The sequence below is a fragment of the Photinus pyralis genome, unplaced genomic scaffold (genome assembly GCF_008802855.1).
Source record: "Photinus pyralis isolate 1611_PpyrPB1 unplaced genomic scaffold, Ppyr1.3 Ppyr1.4_LG10, whole genome shotgun sequence".
NCBI classification, from domain to species: domain Eukaryota; kingdom Metazoa; phylum Arthropoda; class Insecta; order Coleoptera; family Lampyridae; genus Photinus; species Photinus pyralis.
In genome coordinates this window covers 12,293,933-12,313,663 of record NW_022170250.1, presented here as the reverse complement: position 1 = coordinate 12,313,663, position 19,731 = coordinate 12,293,933, and the positions used below count along the sequence as shown (strand labels likewise).

The 19,731-nt window shown below is 44.8% G+C and overlaps 2 protein-coding genes across 5 annotated transcripts; one reads left to right on the top strand and one right to left on the bottom strand.

The window, feature by feature from the left end:
• Window positions 1-3,425: 3,425 nt before the first annotated feature.
• LOC116161204 (vinculin) lies at window positions 3,426-13,950 on the bottom strand. 4 transcript variants are annotated; one of them, XM_031474469.1, is made up of 15 exons: window positions 13,750-13,950; window positions 13,267-13,557; window positions 10,852-12,127; window positions 10,574-10,807; window positions 10,327-10,524; window positions 10,185-10,276; window positions 7,040-7,121; window positions 6,918-6,953; window positions 6,734-6,847; window positions 6,617-6,673; window positions 6,470-6,508; window positions 4,497-4,618; window positions 4,113-4,446; window positions 4,026-4,046; window positions 3,426-3,973 (listed from the first exon to the last, which is right to left on the bottom strand). In XM_031474469.1, exons 1-15 carry the CDS (start codon window positions 13,804-13,806, stop codon window positions 3,801-3,803), a joined length of 3,126 nt encoding a protein of 1,041 aa, XP_031330329.1. In that variant the 5' UTR covers window positions 13,807-13,950; the 3' UTR covers window positions 3,426-3,800. The 4 variants fall into 4 exon arrangements, with proteins under 4 accessions (XP_031330329.1, XP_031330330.1, XP_031330331.1 ...); XM_031474470.1 differs by lacking the exon at window positions 4,026-4,046; XM_031474471.1 differs by lacking the exon at window positions 6,470-6,508.
• Window positions 13,951-16,862: 2,912 nt separating this feature from the next.
• Window positions 16,863-18,620, top strand: LOC116161729 (UDP-glucuronosyltransferase 2B20-like). The gene is made up of 4 exons (XM_031475183.1): window positions 16,863-17,741; window positions 17,788-17,998; window positions 18,048-18,267; window positions 18,318-18,620. The coding sequence occupies exons 1-4, from the start codon at window positions 16,932-16,934 to the stop codon at window positions 18,598-18,600; spliced, it is 1,524 nt and encodes a 507-aa protein (XP_031331043.1). The 5' UTR covers window positions 16,863-16,931; the 3' UTR covers window positions 18,601-18,620.
• Window positions 18,621-19,731: the final 1,111 nt, after the last annotated feature.

Sequence of the window (19,731 nt, the reverse complement as noted above, 5' to 3'; positions counted from 1 at the left end):
CACCAGAAAGAGACCATCAATGTGAGTCCTTAGGGATCTACGTTTTAAGGGAGACCTTAAGTATACCGAAGGGTATGGAATACCCCTCCCACACCCACCCATACCAATTAGATTACCACACCACTACACGGAAATCTTCTGATGACAGAAAAAGGAACACTGTATCTCTCTTTTTCCTGGGGTGGTATCACCAGACCCCCGGTTACACATTCTTGTCCCCGATATTCAGTGCCCATAGCATTTGTATCACACACAGAAGTTCATGGTGAAGGGCTGAACGTTTTGAGTAAGAATGTAGTACCGGGGGGTCAATACCCCCTCAGCCAGTACCTTCTAGCACACGAAAATCTTATGATGATTGTAGGAAAAGGAACACCGAATCTCTCTTCTTCCCCAGACCCCCGGTTACACATAATTCTTGCCCCCAATATTCATTGCCTACTATGGCACTTGAATCGCACACAGAAGTTCGTGAGGAAGGGCTGAATGTTTTGAATAAGAATGTAGTACCGGGGGGTCTGGGGGGTATGGTGTATGGAATAACCCCCAGCCATTCTCTCTAGCGCACGAAAATCTTATGATGATTGTAGGAAAAGCAACACCAATCTCAAATCCGTGTTTTTTATCTTTACACCATCATATTTCGTTTTATAGCAACGATAACTTTATAATTCCTTCGGTGTCTTAAACTAGAATGATATGTTTCTTCAATTATGCGTATATAATGCATTATCTGGTAATACTTTTCCCTGGGGGGTATTCCATACCCCCCAGACCCCCCGGTTACACATTCTTGCCCCCAATATTCATTGTCTATGGCACTTGTATCACACACAGAAGTTCGTGAGGAAGGGCTGAACGTTTTGAATTAGAATGTATGTACCGGGGGTCTGGGGGGTATGGAATACCCCCCAGCCTTTCTCTCTAGCGCACGAAAATCTTATGATGATTGTAGGAAAAGCAACACCAATCTCTTCTTTTCTCTGGGGGGTATTCCATACCCCCCGGTTACACATTCTTACCCCCAATACTCATTGTCTATGGCACTTGTGTCACACACAGAAGTTCATGAGGAAGGGCTGAACGTTTTGAATAAGAAAGTATGTACCGGGGGGTGTGGGGGGTATGGAATACCCCCCAGCCATTCTCTCTAGCGCACGAAAATCTTATGATGATTGTAGGAAAAGGAACACCAAATCTCTTTTCTGGGGGGTATTCCTTAACCCCCCAGACCCCCCGGTTACACATTCTTGCCCCCAGTATTCATTGTCTATGGCACTTGTATCTCACACAGAAGTTCGTGAGGAAGGGCTGAACGTTTTGAATTAGAATGTATGTACCGGGGGTCTGGGGGGTATGGAATACCCCCCAGCCTTTCTCTCTAGCGCACGAAAATCTTATGATGATTGTAGGAAAAGCAACACCAATCTCTTCTTTTCTCTGGGGGGTATTCCATACCCCCCGGTTACACATTCTTACCCCCAATACTCATTGTCTATGGCACTTGTGTCACACACAGAAGTTCATGAGGAAGGGCTGAACGTTTTGAATAAGAAAGTATGTACCGGGGGGTGTGGGGGGTATGGAATACCCCCCAGCCATTCTCTCTAGCGCACGAAAATCTTATGATGATTGTAGGAAAAGGAACACCAAATCTCTTTTCTGGGGGGTATTCCTTAACCCCCCAGACCCCCCGGTTACACATTCTTGCCCCCAGTATTATTCATTGTCTATGGCACTTGTATCTCACACAGAAGTTCGTGAGGAAGGGCTGAACGTTTTGAATTAGAATGTATGTACCGGGGGGTCTGGGGGGTATGGAATACCCTCCAGCCATTCTCTCTAGCGCACGAAAATCTTATGATGATTGTAGGAAAAGGAACACCAAATCTCTTTTCTGGGGGGTATTCCATAACCCCCCAGACCCCCCGGTTACACATTCTTACCCCCAATATTCATTGTCTATGGCACTTGTATCTCACACAGAAGTTTGTGAGGAAGGGCTGAACGTTTTGAATTAGAATGTATGTACCGGGGGGTCTGGGGGGTATGGAATACCCCCCAGCCATTCTCTCTAGCGCACGAAAATCTTATGATGGTTGTAGGAAAAGCAACACCAGCAATCTCTTCTTTTCTCTGGGGGGTATTCCATACCCCCCAGTTACACATTCTTACCCCCAATATTCATTGTCTATGGGACTTGTATCTCACACAGAAGTTCGTGAGGAAGGGCTGAACGTTTTGAATTAGAATGTATGTACCGGGGGGTCTGGGGGGTATGGAATACCCCCCAGCCATTCTCTCTAGCGCACGAAAATCTTATGATTGTAGGAAAAGGAACACCAAATCTCGTTTTGAATGAGAATGTAGTACCGGGGTCCCCAGAAAAAAGAAAAGAGAGAAAAAGAAAAGAGAGCCCCTCCCCCCCCGTTCTATAATATTCTCCACCAAAATATTTAAAGCTGTTAACCACTTACAGTACAACTATCAGAAGGAGACCATCGAATGTGAGTCCTTAGGGGTTGTACCTCTCCAGCCTGTCAGTATTGCTACTGCCACGTTGTTAATTGTTATTGCTTGATCCACGGATTTTTGATCTTATAGGAGGACCAAAATATTCTTCCTTGGTTTGAAAAACAACCAACCTTTTCAGGATAGCGAACTACTACATCAAAAATTATGGCCAAAAAACCGATCTCCAAAGAAAACACACACGCAATTTTTGATGTACGCTCATTGACAAAAGTAATGATCGCGTAATAGGTAAACTCTGCACCATAAGCAACCAACATGTCTATCATGTCGGGCTCCGTTGGTTTCTTCAAGGAGGGAAACCTTAATTTGTTGGTACGCATTTCCAAGATGCACAATATAGAAATGTTGGTTGCATACGCTGCAGGATTTACCTCTTGCCGATTATTACTTTTGTCAATAACTGTACCTAGTGATCTCATCTTTTTTTCTACAAAAAAAGGTCTTTAGTCGGTCGATTTCAGACTATAGCTTTCAGTGAAACACTTGTCTCTAAATTCCTGCCATGCCTATGGTCTCAGAATGTTTCCTGTTGGCTTTCCAATGTTCTCCCCTACCCCTCGGAGCTCTCTAGGCCAGTATTTCCCAAACTGTGGGTCGCGAGCGAATATTGCAATGGACTCTAATGAGCGATTCGTCACTGTGTCAGATATGAATAGAAACAATAGGAAGTGGTAAATTTGAAATTTCACTTAGAACAAATAAGACAGCATTAATTAGTTCCACGACTTGCCACTAGGGCGAGTCTGAGCATTACCAATATTTATACCCTATTTTCTGTAAGGTGGGTCTCAATAATGGTAATTTTTTTAGATGGGTCGGATCCCAGTCAACTTTGGGAACCACTGCTCTATCGTTCCCGAAAGGCTCTTCAGATCTACAATACTAATAAATAAACAAATTAAATGTGATGTTATTTTTTTAAGAAATTAATAAATAATACAATTTCATTCCAATAAATAGAGCAACGATTATAAATTTTTTAAATAGATTACGGTGTATACAATTAACAAAATATAACAACCCAATTAATACTCGATAGAATTTGACACATAAAATTAATATAACGATCTAGATCGGCGTTTGGCACTATTGCACAACTTACTCGCTAATATAAGCATATAAAAATATCTGTCAATATCGTTAAAAGCAAAAAGTACCAAACAGAAGAAGATTCAACGGTACCGAAGCTCGTCGATAGGTGGCAAGATTGTGTTAAATCTCTTTATGCTTAGTACTCTTCGGTTAAAGCTTGTACGTTAAAATGTCTAATTGTAGTGGTACCAAGGTAAACGTCGCACCCATCTGAGACGTCCGTGCGATTGCGAATGTATCTTGATGCTAGCGCCCTCGGCCGCTCGTACCGTCTCCTTGACGCTCTGCATGAGATTCTGCGCGTTGCCCTCGAGCATCTCGGTCGCCTCACGATCCTCCTCGGAACCTACGCACAAATCGAGGTTAGAACGCGAACGTTAACGACAAAGATTATAAACCTCTTCTCGGCGCTCCGATTCCTCGACAAAAAAAAAACGTAAGCGGTACGTGAGGTCAGTGTTATAAAGACAATTGTGATTGCTTACCTTGCGCGCCCAGCATCGTCGCTTTCACCGTACTTAGAATTTTCAGTTGGGTCGCGATCGTTGGTATCCGCTCGCAGACCTGCAGTAGGTTCGTGCGTATCCGCTTGTCGGTGCACTCGCGGGCGAGCTGCTTCGCGATTCCGGTGACGTCGGCGCTCGCCTCGGCGATCGCCTTCGCCGTCGCGATCAGCTCTCGTTTGCTGCCCTTGTCGTCGTTGTGAACGAGCTCGGATAGGCGCGCCATGAGTAGCGCCATCTTGCGGGCGGCGGCGATTAAATCGTTGTCTTTCGATGACCACTGGCGGACCTCGCGGTGCAGGTTGTGCGCGGCGACCTTATCAAGAGTTAATCGCTAGAGATAGTCAGTAAATCGGCGAGTGTTACCATGATCGGTTGACTCGAGTTGGGGGCTCGTTTGAACACGTCGTCTTCGTCGTCGGTTTCTGGAGGTGGCGGTCTCAGAGGAACGTCGTCGCTGGGTAAAGGCGGTCTTGGCGGTGCCATATCTTTAAATAATCACGTCAGTTGGGATTCAAACAGATTACGTCGGCGCAAAAAGTATGCAGATTCGGGTTTGAGAGTGGTAAAGCCGCTACTTCCCCGCGATTGGCTGACCCAAACCCAATTCGCGATTCAAGATCTGTTCTAGCGCACTTTTGACCTCGAGATCTGCGCAAGCGCCAAGTTCGTCGTGGTTCTTTCCTGAACTAAAGCGATTTTATTGATTTGCGATTTCGAGGGCTTCAAGGCCACTGAGATATTGATTATCGGGGCATGAGTCACACTTGAGATCTGCGCGAATGATAACCCCCTCCCCCCCCCGCCGTACGAAGATTCGATTACCTTTTCTCAAAAGCTACAATGAGATAGTTCCAGTAATAGAGCAAGCATTCTAGAGTCCTCCTATGCTAAAGGGGTACTGCTGGGGGGTATTCCACACCCCATAACCCCCGGTTCCCGTTGTTCCCCAAAAACATTTAGGACTATCATACTCCACAAGAAAGCTTTTTCTGTCCTGTTTCAAAAACGAATTATGAGAATATAAGTGCTTTTGTGGGAAAATGTAGTACCGGGGGGTCTGGAATACCCCCCCAGCATATGGAGATTTCTCAAAAGTTAAAATGGGGTTGTTCGGGTAATAAAGAAAGAACTATTGAGTCATACTTTGCTGATTGGGTACTGCTGGGGGGTATTCCATACCCCCCCCCAGACCGCCCGGTGCTATGTTCTCCCCCAAAAACATTTAGCATAAGAAAGAAAGCTTTGTCTGTCTTTTTCCAAAAACAAATTATGAGAATCTAAGTGCTTTTGTGGGAAAACGTAGTACCGGGGGGTCTGGAATACCCCCCAGCATATGGAGATTTCTCAAAAGTTAAAATGGGGTTGTTCGGGTAATAAAGAAACAACTATTGACTCATACTTTGCTGAAGGGGGGTCTGATACGGACTCGTTTCTATTCAATCGACCCATTTCCGTCGACAAATAGAACCGAATCGAATTACCTTGACCTTGGCACATGCGCAGATCTCCAAAATGACTCACCGTCACCTTGGAGCTCTCGAAATCGCTTTTTATTCAGAAAAGAACCATGATAGCCTTCAACTTGGCGCATGCGCAAATCTCAAGGCCACAGTGCGCTAGAACTTGATTACCTACTGGAGGCTGTCGCCAGAACCCTCTTCGCTTGTTTCGAAGGCCTCTGGACAGTTCTGCACAGGACATATAGATGGCTCTCTAAAGTTATAGAATGTGTTTATGGAGTTACTGGAAACACTTCAAGGCATATGGAAAACGTTACAGCTGGTTTTATCAATGCTTTCCAGAGCTACCTCTGGAAACAACAACACATTTTGAGATCTGCACTCTCGAAAAGGGGTATAGAACGCCCGAAAAGCTTGGGGTCTAAGAAGCTAGAATGTTCCATAGAGATGTTAGAAGGCACTTGTATGACTGTGGATGGCAATTAGATGTTGTACAGATGCTTTCCAGATGCCCTAGAGTGATTTTCAAAATATCTTAGGCACTCCAGATCTTCAAAGTTGCATTTCAGGGTACCAGAAAACGTTATGTAGCAATGATAGGCTTTTTGGAGATCTAGTGGGCTGTTCAGAGCGTTCTAGATCATTTCCACAGCATTCTAGGCTGTTTTTAGAGCTTCCAATACTCATCCAGCTTTTGTAACACAATTTTTAATTAACCATTCGCTCATTCATCAATAAGTCACATTCTAAGGAACTTGTGACGCAATAGTTGAAAATCGTTTGAGACTTTGATCAATTAAAAATTGTTTTACAACAAAACAAATGCGAATCTACACACTTTTTGCGCCGACAGTAGAGACATGCAAAGATGCTCACCATCGTCAATAATATACTCGGGTATGAAACTATAATATCCTTAGCAATGCGTGTAAGTAAAACGATTAGACAACAACCCACCCCGGCAGCGGTTAGTTACGTTAACAGTAAGCGGGCGTGCGATCTGTACAAATAAAGACGAATTACCTGGCTCCCTGTAATTGTTAGATATTAGTTCTTGGCAAAGGAGGTCCGAGTTCTCGCCTAAATTACAAAAAAAAACAAAAGAATTTCGAATCGGTTACAGGTCGGTCACTATAATACCTCGGGCCCATTTCGGTAGCGGACTAACGCGGCCTTGAAGGTTAGCAATCGGCGTAAGTCTACCGGCTTCCGTGCTGAAAGTGGGAGTCGGCGTACTACGGAGAGGCTCACCAACTACGTAAGCAAGTTAAAAAGCAGAATTAAAACAAAAATATTGTGCGATACACGAGAGAAGCAGAAGTACCTTTGTCGGCAAAGTAAGTGCCCGGAATTCCGGATTCTGAAATAGTTACACGAAGGTTAGAAAGGACATAATATGTACAAATTGTTCGAGTTCTGTTGTAATAAGCGAGGTGTGTTTTTTACCTAGTTTCAGTGAGGTCATGTTGGGCAGCGGTGGAACCTCTGGTTTGATGACGTCACGAACTTGTGCGACTGCGCCGAGAAGCTGAAATATTAAGAATGTTGTAGGAGCCTAGTCAGCCGGTTAGGAGAACAGTTTGTAGGCACACCAAATGGATACAATTGCGCGATTGTAATTTTTTCCCCCAACTACCATTGTTTTAACGCAGAGAATTTTCAAAAATTTCTAGTATGATAATAAACTTTCTTTTACATATTGAAGAAAATCTCCATTTTTTGGGGGTCACGGTCTTGAATTCAAGACCAACCCATGGCCTTTAATTCTGGGTTAAGATCGTGGGCTGGAGGTTTCCCCGACTACAAGGTCATGACCTTAGTGAACGGGACTTTCCGGTTGCGTTAGGAGTGAACTTGTTTTGGGATTTCCAAGGGCGCGACCTTGCAGAAGATAGCGTTAGCATGCCAATAGGGCACTATTGCATTCATAATATTGTTTTCCATACCCTCCAGACCGGTTCTGGATCAGTACGGTCGCTCGCCAGCTAACGCTGACCTTGGAACGTGGACTGTGGCGAAGTTCAAAGGTCACCTACCACGTGCCAGTGACTTTTAGAAAGCAGGTCAGTGAAGTTCAAAGATGGCTTGCCTCCAAAGGTCAATGACCCTATTTTTGTGGTGTCATGTCGGATTTAATGTTCAAGGTCATCAGAAGTCAATGGCTTTGGCCTTATTTCATTTTCAAGGTCATTAGAGATCAATTTTGTAGGTCACGGTTAGGTTTAAAGGTTACTCGCCTCATGGATCGGTAAAGTGGGTCAAGATTGAACTCGGAGGTCGGTTCGGTCGTTCACTCCTAAACGTTTCCTCCCTCACGGTTGCCACGTGATGACCTCTTCAAATGAATCAGACCAGAGCATGACCTTGCACCTCAAAAAAGGTCACTCCTTAATTACTCAACCAGGAACTCCCCTTCGCCACAGTTTTGACTTTTTTCCTCAGGGAAATTCCAAGGCCACGAGCTTGGGTCAAAGTCCAAAGTTTTGTTTCAAATTCACAGCTACAGCATTGGTCCAGAATTCAAGGTTCGACCCCCAAACCGGGTGGGCAGTTCCCGACCTGAGAAATAGGCCAGTGACTTACTTTCTACACCCCCCAGACCCCCCGGTTCCACATTCTTTCGCAAAATGTGCAGTGCTTTTGGCACTTGTGTCAAACGTTTTGAGAGGGAATGTACCACCAGCGGGTCTATAATGCCCCCCAGTAATTCTCTTTAACGCTTGAAGTTTAATTTTCCCCGGGGTGTATTATTCTCCCCCAAAATGTGCAGTGCTTTTGGCACTTGTATCAAACGTTTTGAGAGGAAATGTAGCACAGGAGGGTCTGGGAGGTATAGAATATTCCCCAGCCATTCCCTCTAGCACGTGAATATTTCATTCCCCTGGGGGGCATTCCAGATCCCCAGGTTCCACATTCATTCTCAAAATGTTTAGTGTTTTTGGCACTTGTATCAAACGGTTTGAGAGGAAATGTAGCGGGGGGAGGGGTGTCTGGGGGGTATAGAATATCCCCCAGCCATTCCCTCTAGTGCATGAATTTTTCTTTTCCCTTGGAGGTATTCCAACCCCCCGGTTCCACATTCTTTCTCAAAATGTTTTGTGCTTTTGGAACTTGTATCAAACGGTTTGAGAGAAAATGTAGCACAGGGGGAATCTGGGGGGTATACAATATCACCCAGCCATTCCCTCTAGCGCATGAATCATTCTTTTTCCTGGGGAATAGCCCCCAGACCCCCCGGTTCCACATTCTTTCTCAAAATGTTTGTACTTTTGGCACTTGTATCAAACGTTTTGAAAGGAAATATAGCACAAAGGGGGTTTGGGGGTATAGAATATCCCCCAGCCATTCCCTCTAACGCATGAATCTTTCTTTTTCCTGGGGGGCATTCCAGACCCACCGGTTCCACATTCTTTCTCAAAATGTTTTGTGCTTTTGGCACTTGTATCAAACGGATTGAGAGGAAATGTAGCGGGGGGAGGGGTGTCTGGGGGGTATAGAATATCCCCCAGCCATTCCCTCTAGGACATGAATTTTTCTTTTCCCTTGGAGGCATTCCAACCCCTCGGTTCCACATTCTTTCTCAAAATGTTTTGTGCTTTTGGAACTTGGATCAAACGGTTTGAGCGAAAATGTAGCACAGGGGGAGTCTGGGGGGTATAGATTATCCCCCAGCCATTCCCTCTAGGGCATGAATTTTTCTTTTCCCTGGGGGGCATTCCAGACCCCCTGGTTCCACATTCATTCTCAAAATGTTTAGTGCTTTTGGCACTTGTATCAAACGGTTTGAGAGGAAATGTAGCGGGGGAAGGGGTGTCTGGGGGGTATAGAATATCCCCCAGCCATTCCCTCTAGGGCATGAATTTTTCTTTTCCCTTGGAGGCATTCCAACCCCCCGGTTCCACATTCTTTCTCAAAATGTTTAGCGCTTTTGGCACTTGTATCAAACGTTCTGAGAGGCAGTGTACCACAGGGGGGTCTGGGGGGTATAGAATATCCCCCAGCCATTCCCTCTAGCGCATGAATCTTTCTTTTCCCTGGGGGGCATTCCAAACCCCCCGGTTTCACATTCTTTCGCAAAATGTTTAGTGCTTTCGGCACTTGTATCAAACGTTTTGAGAGGGAATGTAGAACCGGAGGATCTTGAACACCATTCCCACTAGCGCACGAATTTTTCTTTTTCCTGGGGGGTATTCCTTACCCCCCAGTTCCACATTCTTTCTCAAAATGTAGAAATGGTAGAAATTAATTCCTTTCGTTGAGACCTTTCATTAGAGTACCATGAATGATAAAACTAGGTCCACTCCCCCCTCCCCTTCCTCCCCGAACTTTGATAAGAGGACAAAAAGGAGGGAAGTAGTTGGTAGAATACGGTTCCTTTCAATGAGACCTCTTAATTAGAACACAATGAAAGGTAAAATTAATTTTTACCCCCCCCCCCCCCCTGTCGCTCACTGATCTCGAAAAAGAGTCGCAGGGGAAAGTTAAAGAACCTGAAGGTAATGTAGATAACGTTAAGATCGACAATTGCGCAATTGTAAGTGGATAGCGCTAACCCAAAACTACAAACTGTTCGTTGGTAATCAAAACTTACCGCTTTATTTGATTCTCTCCACTTCGAAATCGAATTCAGATCGGCCGGATTAATCGCGACCTGCTTGGCGTCCTGCACCATCAGCGGAACACCTGCGGCGGACATTTCTAAACCCCGAAAGTAAACCAAAGGTAAAACTTACAGTTTTGCAGTATGTTCGATGCCTGATTGACTTCGTCGATAAAGGCGGGATCCTCCGAGTTGTCCGACTCCTGCTTGGCGACGAGCAGCACGCGATTGGCGAGACGCGCGATCGCCGACGTATTATCGACCATCTTCTGCGATTGCTTGTTCTTGATCGCCTCCTCGCACAGAAACGTGTGCTTCCGCATCTGCTCCTCTGCAATCGGGGCTTTCGATGGACTTTGAAATGACACGACGATACTCACCGGACGCCTTGATGAAGTCGCCGGAGTCCGTCGCCTCGTCGCACAGATTGCGCACCTTCGTAAGCGTGTCGGCGTACTGCTGGCGGAGGTTCTCGAAGTGCTCGTCGGCCGCCTTCGACGTGGGATAGTTGAGTCGAATATTGCCGGCGGAGACGAGCTGCGGCGTTAGGCTTTCGACCTGACCCGAGGCGCTCTGCAAGGATTCGGCCAACTTTTTGTTGCCGCCGCTTCCACCTAAACCAAGACGATATATTGGGCGAGCGAGAAGGTTAGCTCACCTGCCGCCACCATTTTGGCGGTTTTTACGGCGCGATTCGAAAACTGTTGTAGGTTCGCCGCTTTGTCCGAGAAATTCTGATCGCGATTCGGCGTACCCTCCAAGGCCAGTACGGCCTCGGTGAAGTGTTTCAAGGGGGTGACGATATCGATGAAATCTTCGACGACCCGATTCGTGACCGCCTTGTTGATGCGCTCTTTCAGCTCGTGCAGCTTCTGCGATAACTTTCTCGCGACGTCCTGCGCCTGCGCGGAATCGCCGTGGCCCTGCAGGCACAGCTGCTCCAGTTGGCGCGACAGTCCGTCGACGTCGTCGCATAGTTCCAGAATTTCCGTCTTCTGAATGCCCGGCAAGCCGTCGGCCACTTTACGTCCCTCCTGTACGATCAGCGCGATGGCCCGCTGCCCCAGCCCGCGATCGTTCTGCCCCGGATGCGTCAGCCACTTGCGCGCTTGCTCGATTCGGCCCTGCACCGTATGGGCGATCTGTTGCAGGCCGGACTTGTCGACGCCGACCACCGCGTTCAGTACGGCCTGCTGCAAATGGCCCAGCTTTTTCCTGATGCTGTCCGCCAAAGCCTCCGCCTGAGGTGTTGCTCCGTGCCCGTCCTGTCGAAGCTCGCACAGTGCGTCCGTCATCGTCGTGAGCTCGGATACGAGTCGACCGATTGCCTGCGCGTCCGGTGGAAGACACCTGTCCGCCACCTTGCCCGCCGCGTCGATCAGTTGGCGCAAAGACTTCTCCCCGATACCTCCCTTAAACGCAGAGTGATCCAGCAACCAATCGTTCGCGGTGTTGATCTTATTCAAAATCACATTCTGCAACTTCTTCAGAACGGTCAAGTTGTCGAGCTCCGACGTATCCTCATCGTAACTCGTCAATTGCAACACGCGAATGATTTCGATTATTTCATCGGACATGCGAGCGGTTAAATAATTCCGATTTTCGGCCGCCTCCTCCGCCCCCTTGCCCCCTTGCGTGATGATGTGAATGTAAATCTTCATGGAGCAGATGAGGATCGGCGCCAGAGTCTTCACCTGCTCCAGGCAACGCACCAAAGTTTCGGCGTGCACCTGGTGCGTCAACTCCTTCTCGCGCGCGCTCACCTCGCGCGACACCTTGCTCAGACACGGACTGAGATCGCGTAAAAATTGCACCAGCTCCTCCATCGTTTCGATCACCTCGGCGACGGCGAGGTAGTCAAGGACACGTTTGCATTCGTGGATGATCTTTCTCACCTCCGATTCGTCGAAGCAAAGTAGCAAGGCGGAGGTCGCCTGCAAGGAGATAATTGTCAGAGGGAACACTTGTATTGGAGGGGGAAACCACTTATGATAATTGTAGGAAAAGGAACATCTTTCTTTTTCAAGGGGGGATTTCCCATTTCGTGGGTAACACAAATATACCATTTAGATATACTTAAAAGCGCCCTCTAGCAGATAAGTAAGGCAGCTTGAGCACAATTTGACATTGACGTCCGCGCATGTGTCCATATTTACCACATAGTGAATTACTGGTACATTCTCAACCAAAGGAATTGTATTACTGAATTTGAATGCAAAATGAAGTAAAGTAACCAAAATCATGGATTCTTATCAATAAATACCATACAAAATCTGTTTCTGCAAATAATTCTCACAGGCCGATTTCTTTAGGAATATCAAAATTACTTCAAACCAAATTTTTTATGGAAATAATCGACAAAATCCCAATGTCCCGCCGTGTTTGTATTAAATTAAGCTTTTCGTTGCGAGTATACGGGGTTAGGTAATAAAGTTACAGGACCTAACCTCATTTTTTTAAATAGAACACCCGGTATATTTTCATCTAAAATGATAGCATATTAAATCTTCTTTTAAAAAATCCAAAAAGTTCAATTCAAAAAGAGAATTTTTAGATTAAAATATACAGGGTAATGTTAGAAGATACCTAGTAAGTGAAAATCCATGTGAAGTTACCAATAAGTGATTAGCGAGATTTTGCATATTTCTTATGAAGTTAGCAATAAATATGCGTATGAATGGATAAATCCTGTTTAGTGGAAATTTAATATTAATTTCTGTGGCGTTATTGCTAATTTCACGCCGTTAAAGTGTAAGGAAACAAGCTCTATGAAAGATGTTGAACGTTACTACTTAAAAAAAAATGATAAAACTGTGCTGGACGCCCTCTAGTGGCAATCTCATCAGTGAAGTGAGCCGTGACAATAGGCCAACGATGTAAAATATTACAAAACGCTACGGTTATAAGTGGACTCTGTTCTTTCGTAATCCCGTAGTAATAATAACTCGGAACTAATTTTAAGTACGACTTCTCGACGGAAATAATGAGCCCACTATTTTAATTCTTATTGCTCGATGACGTGAGCATGCGATTAGAAACCACGTCATTGTGGTTACGGAGAGATATGACTTACTTGCAAAATGCCGCCACTACCCTCGATGAGGCGCTCCCGGGCCGGCCCCGAGAACGGATCGTGCTTCAGCATGTCGCTCGCCTGCTCGAGCAGTACGGAGGACTTCTCGACCCTCTGCAGGGCGGCGGGCATGTCCTGTCGCAGGATCGGATCGTCCGAGCTGCTGATCGTCTCCTTGCCCACCTTGAGCAGGTTCGAGACGGCGTTGCTGACCACCCGAACGGGCTGCTGAAGATCGGGCATCGCGTTGCCATCTTCGGCCTCCTCGTGCAGTATTACCAGTCGAGACACCTGCGAAACGGTAGCATTTGAGGAAGTTGCCTTTTTTGGACAAGATCGAATTACGCTCTTCCTACTCGCGCGTTCGATGAATTTTAATGAGAAAAAATTAGTAGGTCTTTAGGTGAGCGACACGCCCACCTCTGGCATTTGGAGGTCCCCTCACGAAACAAAAAAAAATGAGATAAACAAATGACTATTTACCTGCTGTGCGACTGGCTCCAAAATGGATTCGATTGTTTTCGTATGAAAGACTGGCATTTTGTTTAAAACGTAATTTTAACACTTTATTTAATAACAATTTTTTAAATTATTGTTAAATACCAAAAATATAAGTGGAAAGATTTGTTTAACTTAAAAAGAGAACTTAACGTCTACTATTTATAGATTATGACATGTCTACTGATGGCGACATCTGGCGGATTACCTTCGCATTCGTGTTAACTTAGACCCCCCATTTACAGAATTTTGCAATTCTAATCAGTCCCCCACTCTTCAAACAGACGAATATTTGAAAAAATGTTTCAAAAATTCATAATATAACAACCGAAAAAAAGGGCTGTATGAATCAGGGTCCTCGGACTTGCCTTGATGAGCTTAAATACTTCATCTACACTTTGAATCGCAAATATATTCTCTAAAGGCTTCCACAAATTTCTAAAAGCCTTTAAAATTTGCTAAAATTGCTTAAAGGGCTTTAACAATCGCTGTAAAAATGTAAAACACTCGCCTTGACAGGACTAAGGCCTGTGAGAGTTCTTAAAGGCTTTTATTGGTCTTTCAGACGTCCCTAACAGTCTCCAAGTGTCCAAGAGCCTTTAAAAACCCTTTAAAATACTGAAGAGGCATTAAGAATATTCTTTACAGCTTTTAGAGTGTAGCTAAGAGCCTTCACACCTTTAAGAATCCTTAGTACCTACTGTAAAAAAAACTTCCTTTAATTAGTCTTTGAGAGCATTCATGAAAGCTTTACAAGCATTTATGAAACATTAAGGGCATTTAATTGTCGCCGACGGTTTTTAAGAGCTCACAAAAGTTTCCAAACAGATTTTAAAGACCCCTGCAATACACCTAATAGCCTTCAGAAGCCTTTAAGGGTTTGTATACGAGTCCATAAAAGCTTTTAATAGCCTTTAAGAGCTTTTAAGAGTCGTTTCTAAGAGTTTCTAAGAGCTTCTGTCTTCAAAACCTTTACAAAGTTGTTGAAAAATCCTAAAATCCTTCGAGAATCCTTAACAGGGATGTTTTAATGGATATATTTGGTTTGTCATGGAGCTTTTATGAACGTTTCAAAGGTTTTATTGGGATTTCAAGGTAAATAAGAGCTGGACCGGTTTCTAAGCACCCCCAAAAGCCTTTAAAGATCTTTAAAATCCCTTAATACTCTTTAAAAGTGACAAAAGTTTTCATACATTTTCGAAAACATTTAATATACCTAGTAGCCAAAGGCTTGAAAGAGCTTCCAAAGGTCTCCAAGATTCTATAAAAGAATTTGAATGGCTTTAAAGGCTATTAAAAAATGTTATTTACGCTTTTAAGGATGTAAAGGGGCTATTCTAACGACCTTTAGGAGCTTTTAGGGGTGCTTAAGCTTTTATTGATCTTTGAGAGCATCCAAAGGTCGTCAACAGTCTCTAAAAAGACTTCCAGAAACATCGAAGAGCCTATTAAAGTTTCTTAAGAGCCTTGAACAATGATAATATACTATAACAGAAGCCTTTAAGGGCTTGTACGAGTCCTTAACAGCTTTTATTAGTCTTTAAGGGGTTTTTATAGAGTCATCATCAGTTTCTATAAGAGCTTCTAAAGGTCTTCAAAATCTTTTCAAAAGTTGTTGAAAGGTCTGTTAAGCATGTCATGATTACCCCATTTAAAGTTTCTATGTGTACTTTAAAGCTTTTATTGAGATTTCAGAGTATTTAAGGTTTCTAAGCCCCCCAAAAACCTTTAAAGGCCTTTAAAAACCCATAATGCAGTTTAAAAGTGAGAAAGGAAAAAAGCTTTCATATATATTTTTTAGAACCACGGCCACGGCTTCTAAGAGCTTCCAAAGGTTTTCAACATTCTTTAAAAGGCTTTAAACGGCTTTAACATTTTTATTACTTTTGTAAGAGTGTAAAAGGGGTTCTCTGACGCACTTTAGAATCTCGCATTGATCTTGCAGAGCAGTTAAAGGTCTTCAACAGAAGGTTCCAAAAGCTTTTAAAAGTGCTGAAAAAGCTGAAGAATAGCTTTTGACCAGGCGTCAAGGTCGCGTATCAGTTCGTAAAAGCTTGTATTGATTTTTAAGGGCTTGAACGAGTCTTTAAAAGCTTTTATTAGCTTTTCAAAACATTCAAGAGTCGCCAACAGTCTCTAACAGCGCCCAGCGAAGCTTCCAAGGGTTTTTGAAAACCTTAAAGAGACTTTAAGAATCCTTACGAGAGTTAAAAAAACGGGTCTTGACGTTCTTTTAGGGAATTGTAGGGGTCCTTGAAGGTTTCTTTGGCCTTTCTCAATTCTCAGAGAATTTGAGAGTAGTCAACAGCTTTTAATGCCTTCAAGAGGCGTTCAAAAGCTTTATAAGCCTTTAAAAATGCTTTAAAAACTCCCAGACACGTCTTAGAGCTTTTAAAACCTTTTAAAGTTGCTGAAGGCTACTCTTGGAGAACATTTTAGGGCTTGTATGAGTCTCCCAAAATGTGCATTGACCTTTCACGGGGTTTATGAGTCGCCAAGAGCCTCTAAGGGTTCCTAAAAGGCTATCAAGAGCTTTTAAAAATTTTTGAAACTACCTATTCAGAATCTTTAAAAATACCTACTCCTTAAGAGTGTATAAGTCTTAGCTGGACCAGCGTTTAAGGCATCCAATTTCAAGTGTAAGAGTGGATATCCCGCACGAGGGACAAGTTACAAGTCTCGGGGGTGGGACCCTAATAACAAAAACTCTTCAGTTGAGAATCCATGTGCGATATTAATTGCGATTTACTAATTTTCACGTATTTTGTAGTGTAGAAGTTAAATTTGCCTTCGAAGGCCATGTTGCTTTTAAGAAAACGGTTTCATTGCACCAAAGATGAGTCCCTTGTTGTACAGTTACGCTGCATTGGGCTTTAAAGGGGAAGAAATAAAGCCGTGGGAAGAATATGAGTGGTTGGTCAGAAAAGGGAGTAAGGAGAGAGTTGGAAAGTGGAATGTTGTGCTCCCGTGTTTCCGAATTTGGGGCGAATGGACCAAATTTTACACTTTAGTTCTCGTTTTTGAGCCGAGGATCTAAAACCTCGGTCAAGATCGTTTCGTGAGTAATGCAACATGTTGCGCAATGTACGAAGGTTGATTTTCTACTGTGGGAACGTTTTTATCAAGTGGCAATGAAGCCATATTCCTAGCTTCGCCCACAGTTCGCGATGTTTGCGCTGTTGGTGCTGTGCACCCTCTCGTGCAGTGGCGTGAGTGCGTCGAAAATTTTAGGAATCAGCCTGACACCCTCCTACAGCCACCAGATCGTATTTCAGCCACTTTGGAGAGAACTGTCGTTACGCGGGCACCAAGTGACGACGATCACACCGAATCCAATTAACGATCTCAAACTGATCAATTTAACCGAGATCGATTTGGGCTTTGTACGACTTTCTAACTTGGAGGTGAAGGGACTGATGAGACAGTCGACCTTTTTGCACGAGATTTATCTCATGTACACCTTCATGGCGACCATGATGGATAAACAATTGGAATATCCACCAGTGAAGCAACTCCTGAACGATCGAAGTGCCAGATTTGATTTGGTGATCGTGGAGTATCTCTGGACTGCTCCCTTGGCGTTTGCCAAGAGATTCGATTGCCCATATATCGGTGTACTGTCCACGGACGGGGTCAATTCGAATCACCGAAAGATTGGAAACCCCGCGCACTCCAGCTTGTATCCCGATCTCTTCCTATCGTACGGCGACAAACTGTCGATATTTGAACGCGTGGTTAGCTTCGTCTACGAGCTCTTCTACGAGGTGTACTTTGAAGGTGTCCTGCACGAGCTGGAACAGAAGGTCGTGCACAAACACTTCGGCGATCACTACCCGTCCGTAGCGGAAATGGCTCGAAACGTCAGCATGCTGTTCGTCAATTCCGACCCCATCTTCCACCACAATCGCCCTTTGGTACCGGGCGTCGTGCAAATCGGCGGCAGCCATTACCCAAAGGAACCCGTCGGTCTTCCGCCGGTAACAACGGATGAACAACGGCGAACCACTCAAGCTCTGATTGCAGGAACTGCACCCTTTGGATGATGCCGAATTCATTTACTTCAGCTTAGGCTCGAACGTCAAAAGCGAATTTCTAAAGCCGCAAACGATCGATATGATGCTCGAGGTCTTCGGGGAGCTACCATACCTAGTGCTGTGGAAGTTCGAGGAGGACTTGCCGAATAAGCCCAGTAACGTTATCATCTCCAGGTGGTTGCCTCAGCGCGAGGTTCTCGGTAAGTCCGCAACTGTTCGGGCGTAGTCTCCCAACCGTTTGCTTTGCAGCCCATCCCAACATTAAACTCTTCATCACCCAGGGAGGCCTGCAGTCGATGGACGAGGCAATCCACGCGCGCGTTCCCATGCTCGGCATTCCCATCTTTTTCGACCAACCGTTCAACGTGAAAAAGATGGTCAACAGAGGCTTCGGGCTTGAGCTGGATCACAGAACGCTAGAGAAAAGCGTCTTCAAGGAGACCATCCTGGAAGTGATCCAGAATCCACGGTGAGCCACCGCGATCGGCGTACCCGATGTGACTCGGCGGCTACTTGCAGGTACCGAAACGTGCTGAGAGAACTGGCGGATTTGGCCGAAGATCAGCCGATGACAGGGATCGAGAAAGCGGTTTGGTGGTCAGAGTACGTGATTCGCCATAAGGGGGCGAGACACCTGAGGAGCCCATTGCTCGACGTAGCATGGTATCAATACCTCCTTGTGGACGTTTTTGCTGTGCTACTCGTGGGGTTCTTTGTTGTAATTTATTTGATTGTAACAGTTTGTAGGCTTGTATTCAAATCATTGAAATCGGTTACTGAGCACAAAAGGAAGAACGATTAAACGGTACCTATAAAATGGCTCTTTATTTATCCATTCTTCATTTTCAGATCTTAGTTGTTAGTCTCCCTCCAATGTCCAATTCCCAAGTACCCTTTGGCATTATTTCTTTTCTTGCCTTTTTAAAAAATTCTCTTGCGATGCTTCCTTGTCTATCATATTCTCGTGGTTAGCCTCGGCATCAGCTTCCCAATTGAGGATCCTGGATATGATAAAATGAGATGAAATCTCTCCCAGATTGTGCTACGTTGTCCCCTACAAAACGTTAATTCCTCAAGACTCTCATAGGTAATACTTTTTGGGTAGATCATCAAACCCTCTTCTTCTATGAAGTATTGCAAAAACATAGTACCCGAGGGTCTCGGCGGTATGGAACCGGGTGGTCTGGGGGGATGAATAGCCCCCAGGACAAAGAAAAATTCGATCTTCCTTTTTCTACTAAGATTTTCGTGTGCTAGAAGGAATGGCTATCCCCCAGACCTCCTGGTGCTACGTTCTCCCCCACAAAACGTTTATTCTTCAGGACTCATATAATAGTTTCTCCTAAGAAGTATTGCAGAACGTAGTGCCGGAGATTGAGTGTGTGTGGGGTATGGAATACTACTAGCAAATGGAAGATTCGATGACCGTTTCCGGAAAAATCCAATCACAGGAAGAATGTGGAACGAAGGGGTTGGGGGGGGGGGTGACAAAGATAGATTCGATGTTTCCTTTTCTAGAAATATCGTAAGACTTTCGTGCGTTAGAAGGAATGGCTGGGGGTATTCCGTACCCTCCAGACCCTCTTCTCTCTATGAAGTATTACAGAACGTAGTGCCGGGGGTGGGCGGGGCGGGGGGTATGGAATACCACCTAGCCAAAGTAAGATTCAATAGCCGTTTCCGAAAAAAAAACCGTGAACCTCGTAGCAAAGAAGAACTATACTTTATAATTTCCATTCAATTCGGGGAATAATGTGGAATCAATGGGTTTGGGGGGGGGGGGGGCGGAATGCCCCCAGGACAAAAAAGATTCGGTGCTCCTTCTTCTACAATTACCACAACATTTTCTTGCGCTAAAGGGAAAGGCTGGGAGGTACACTGGGGGGTATTCATTCCTTCGCAAAATGTATAATACAAGTGCCAAAAGCACCAA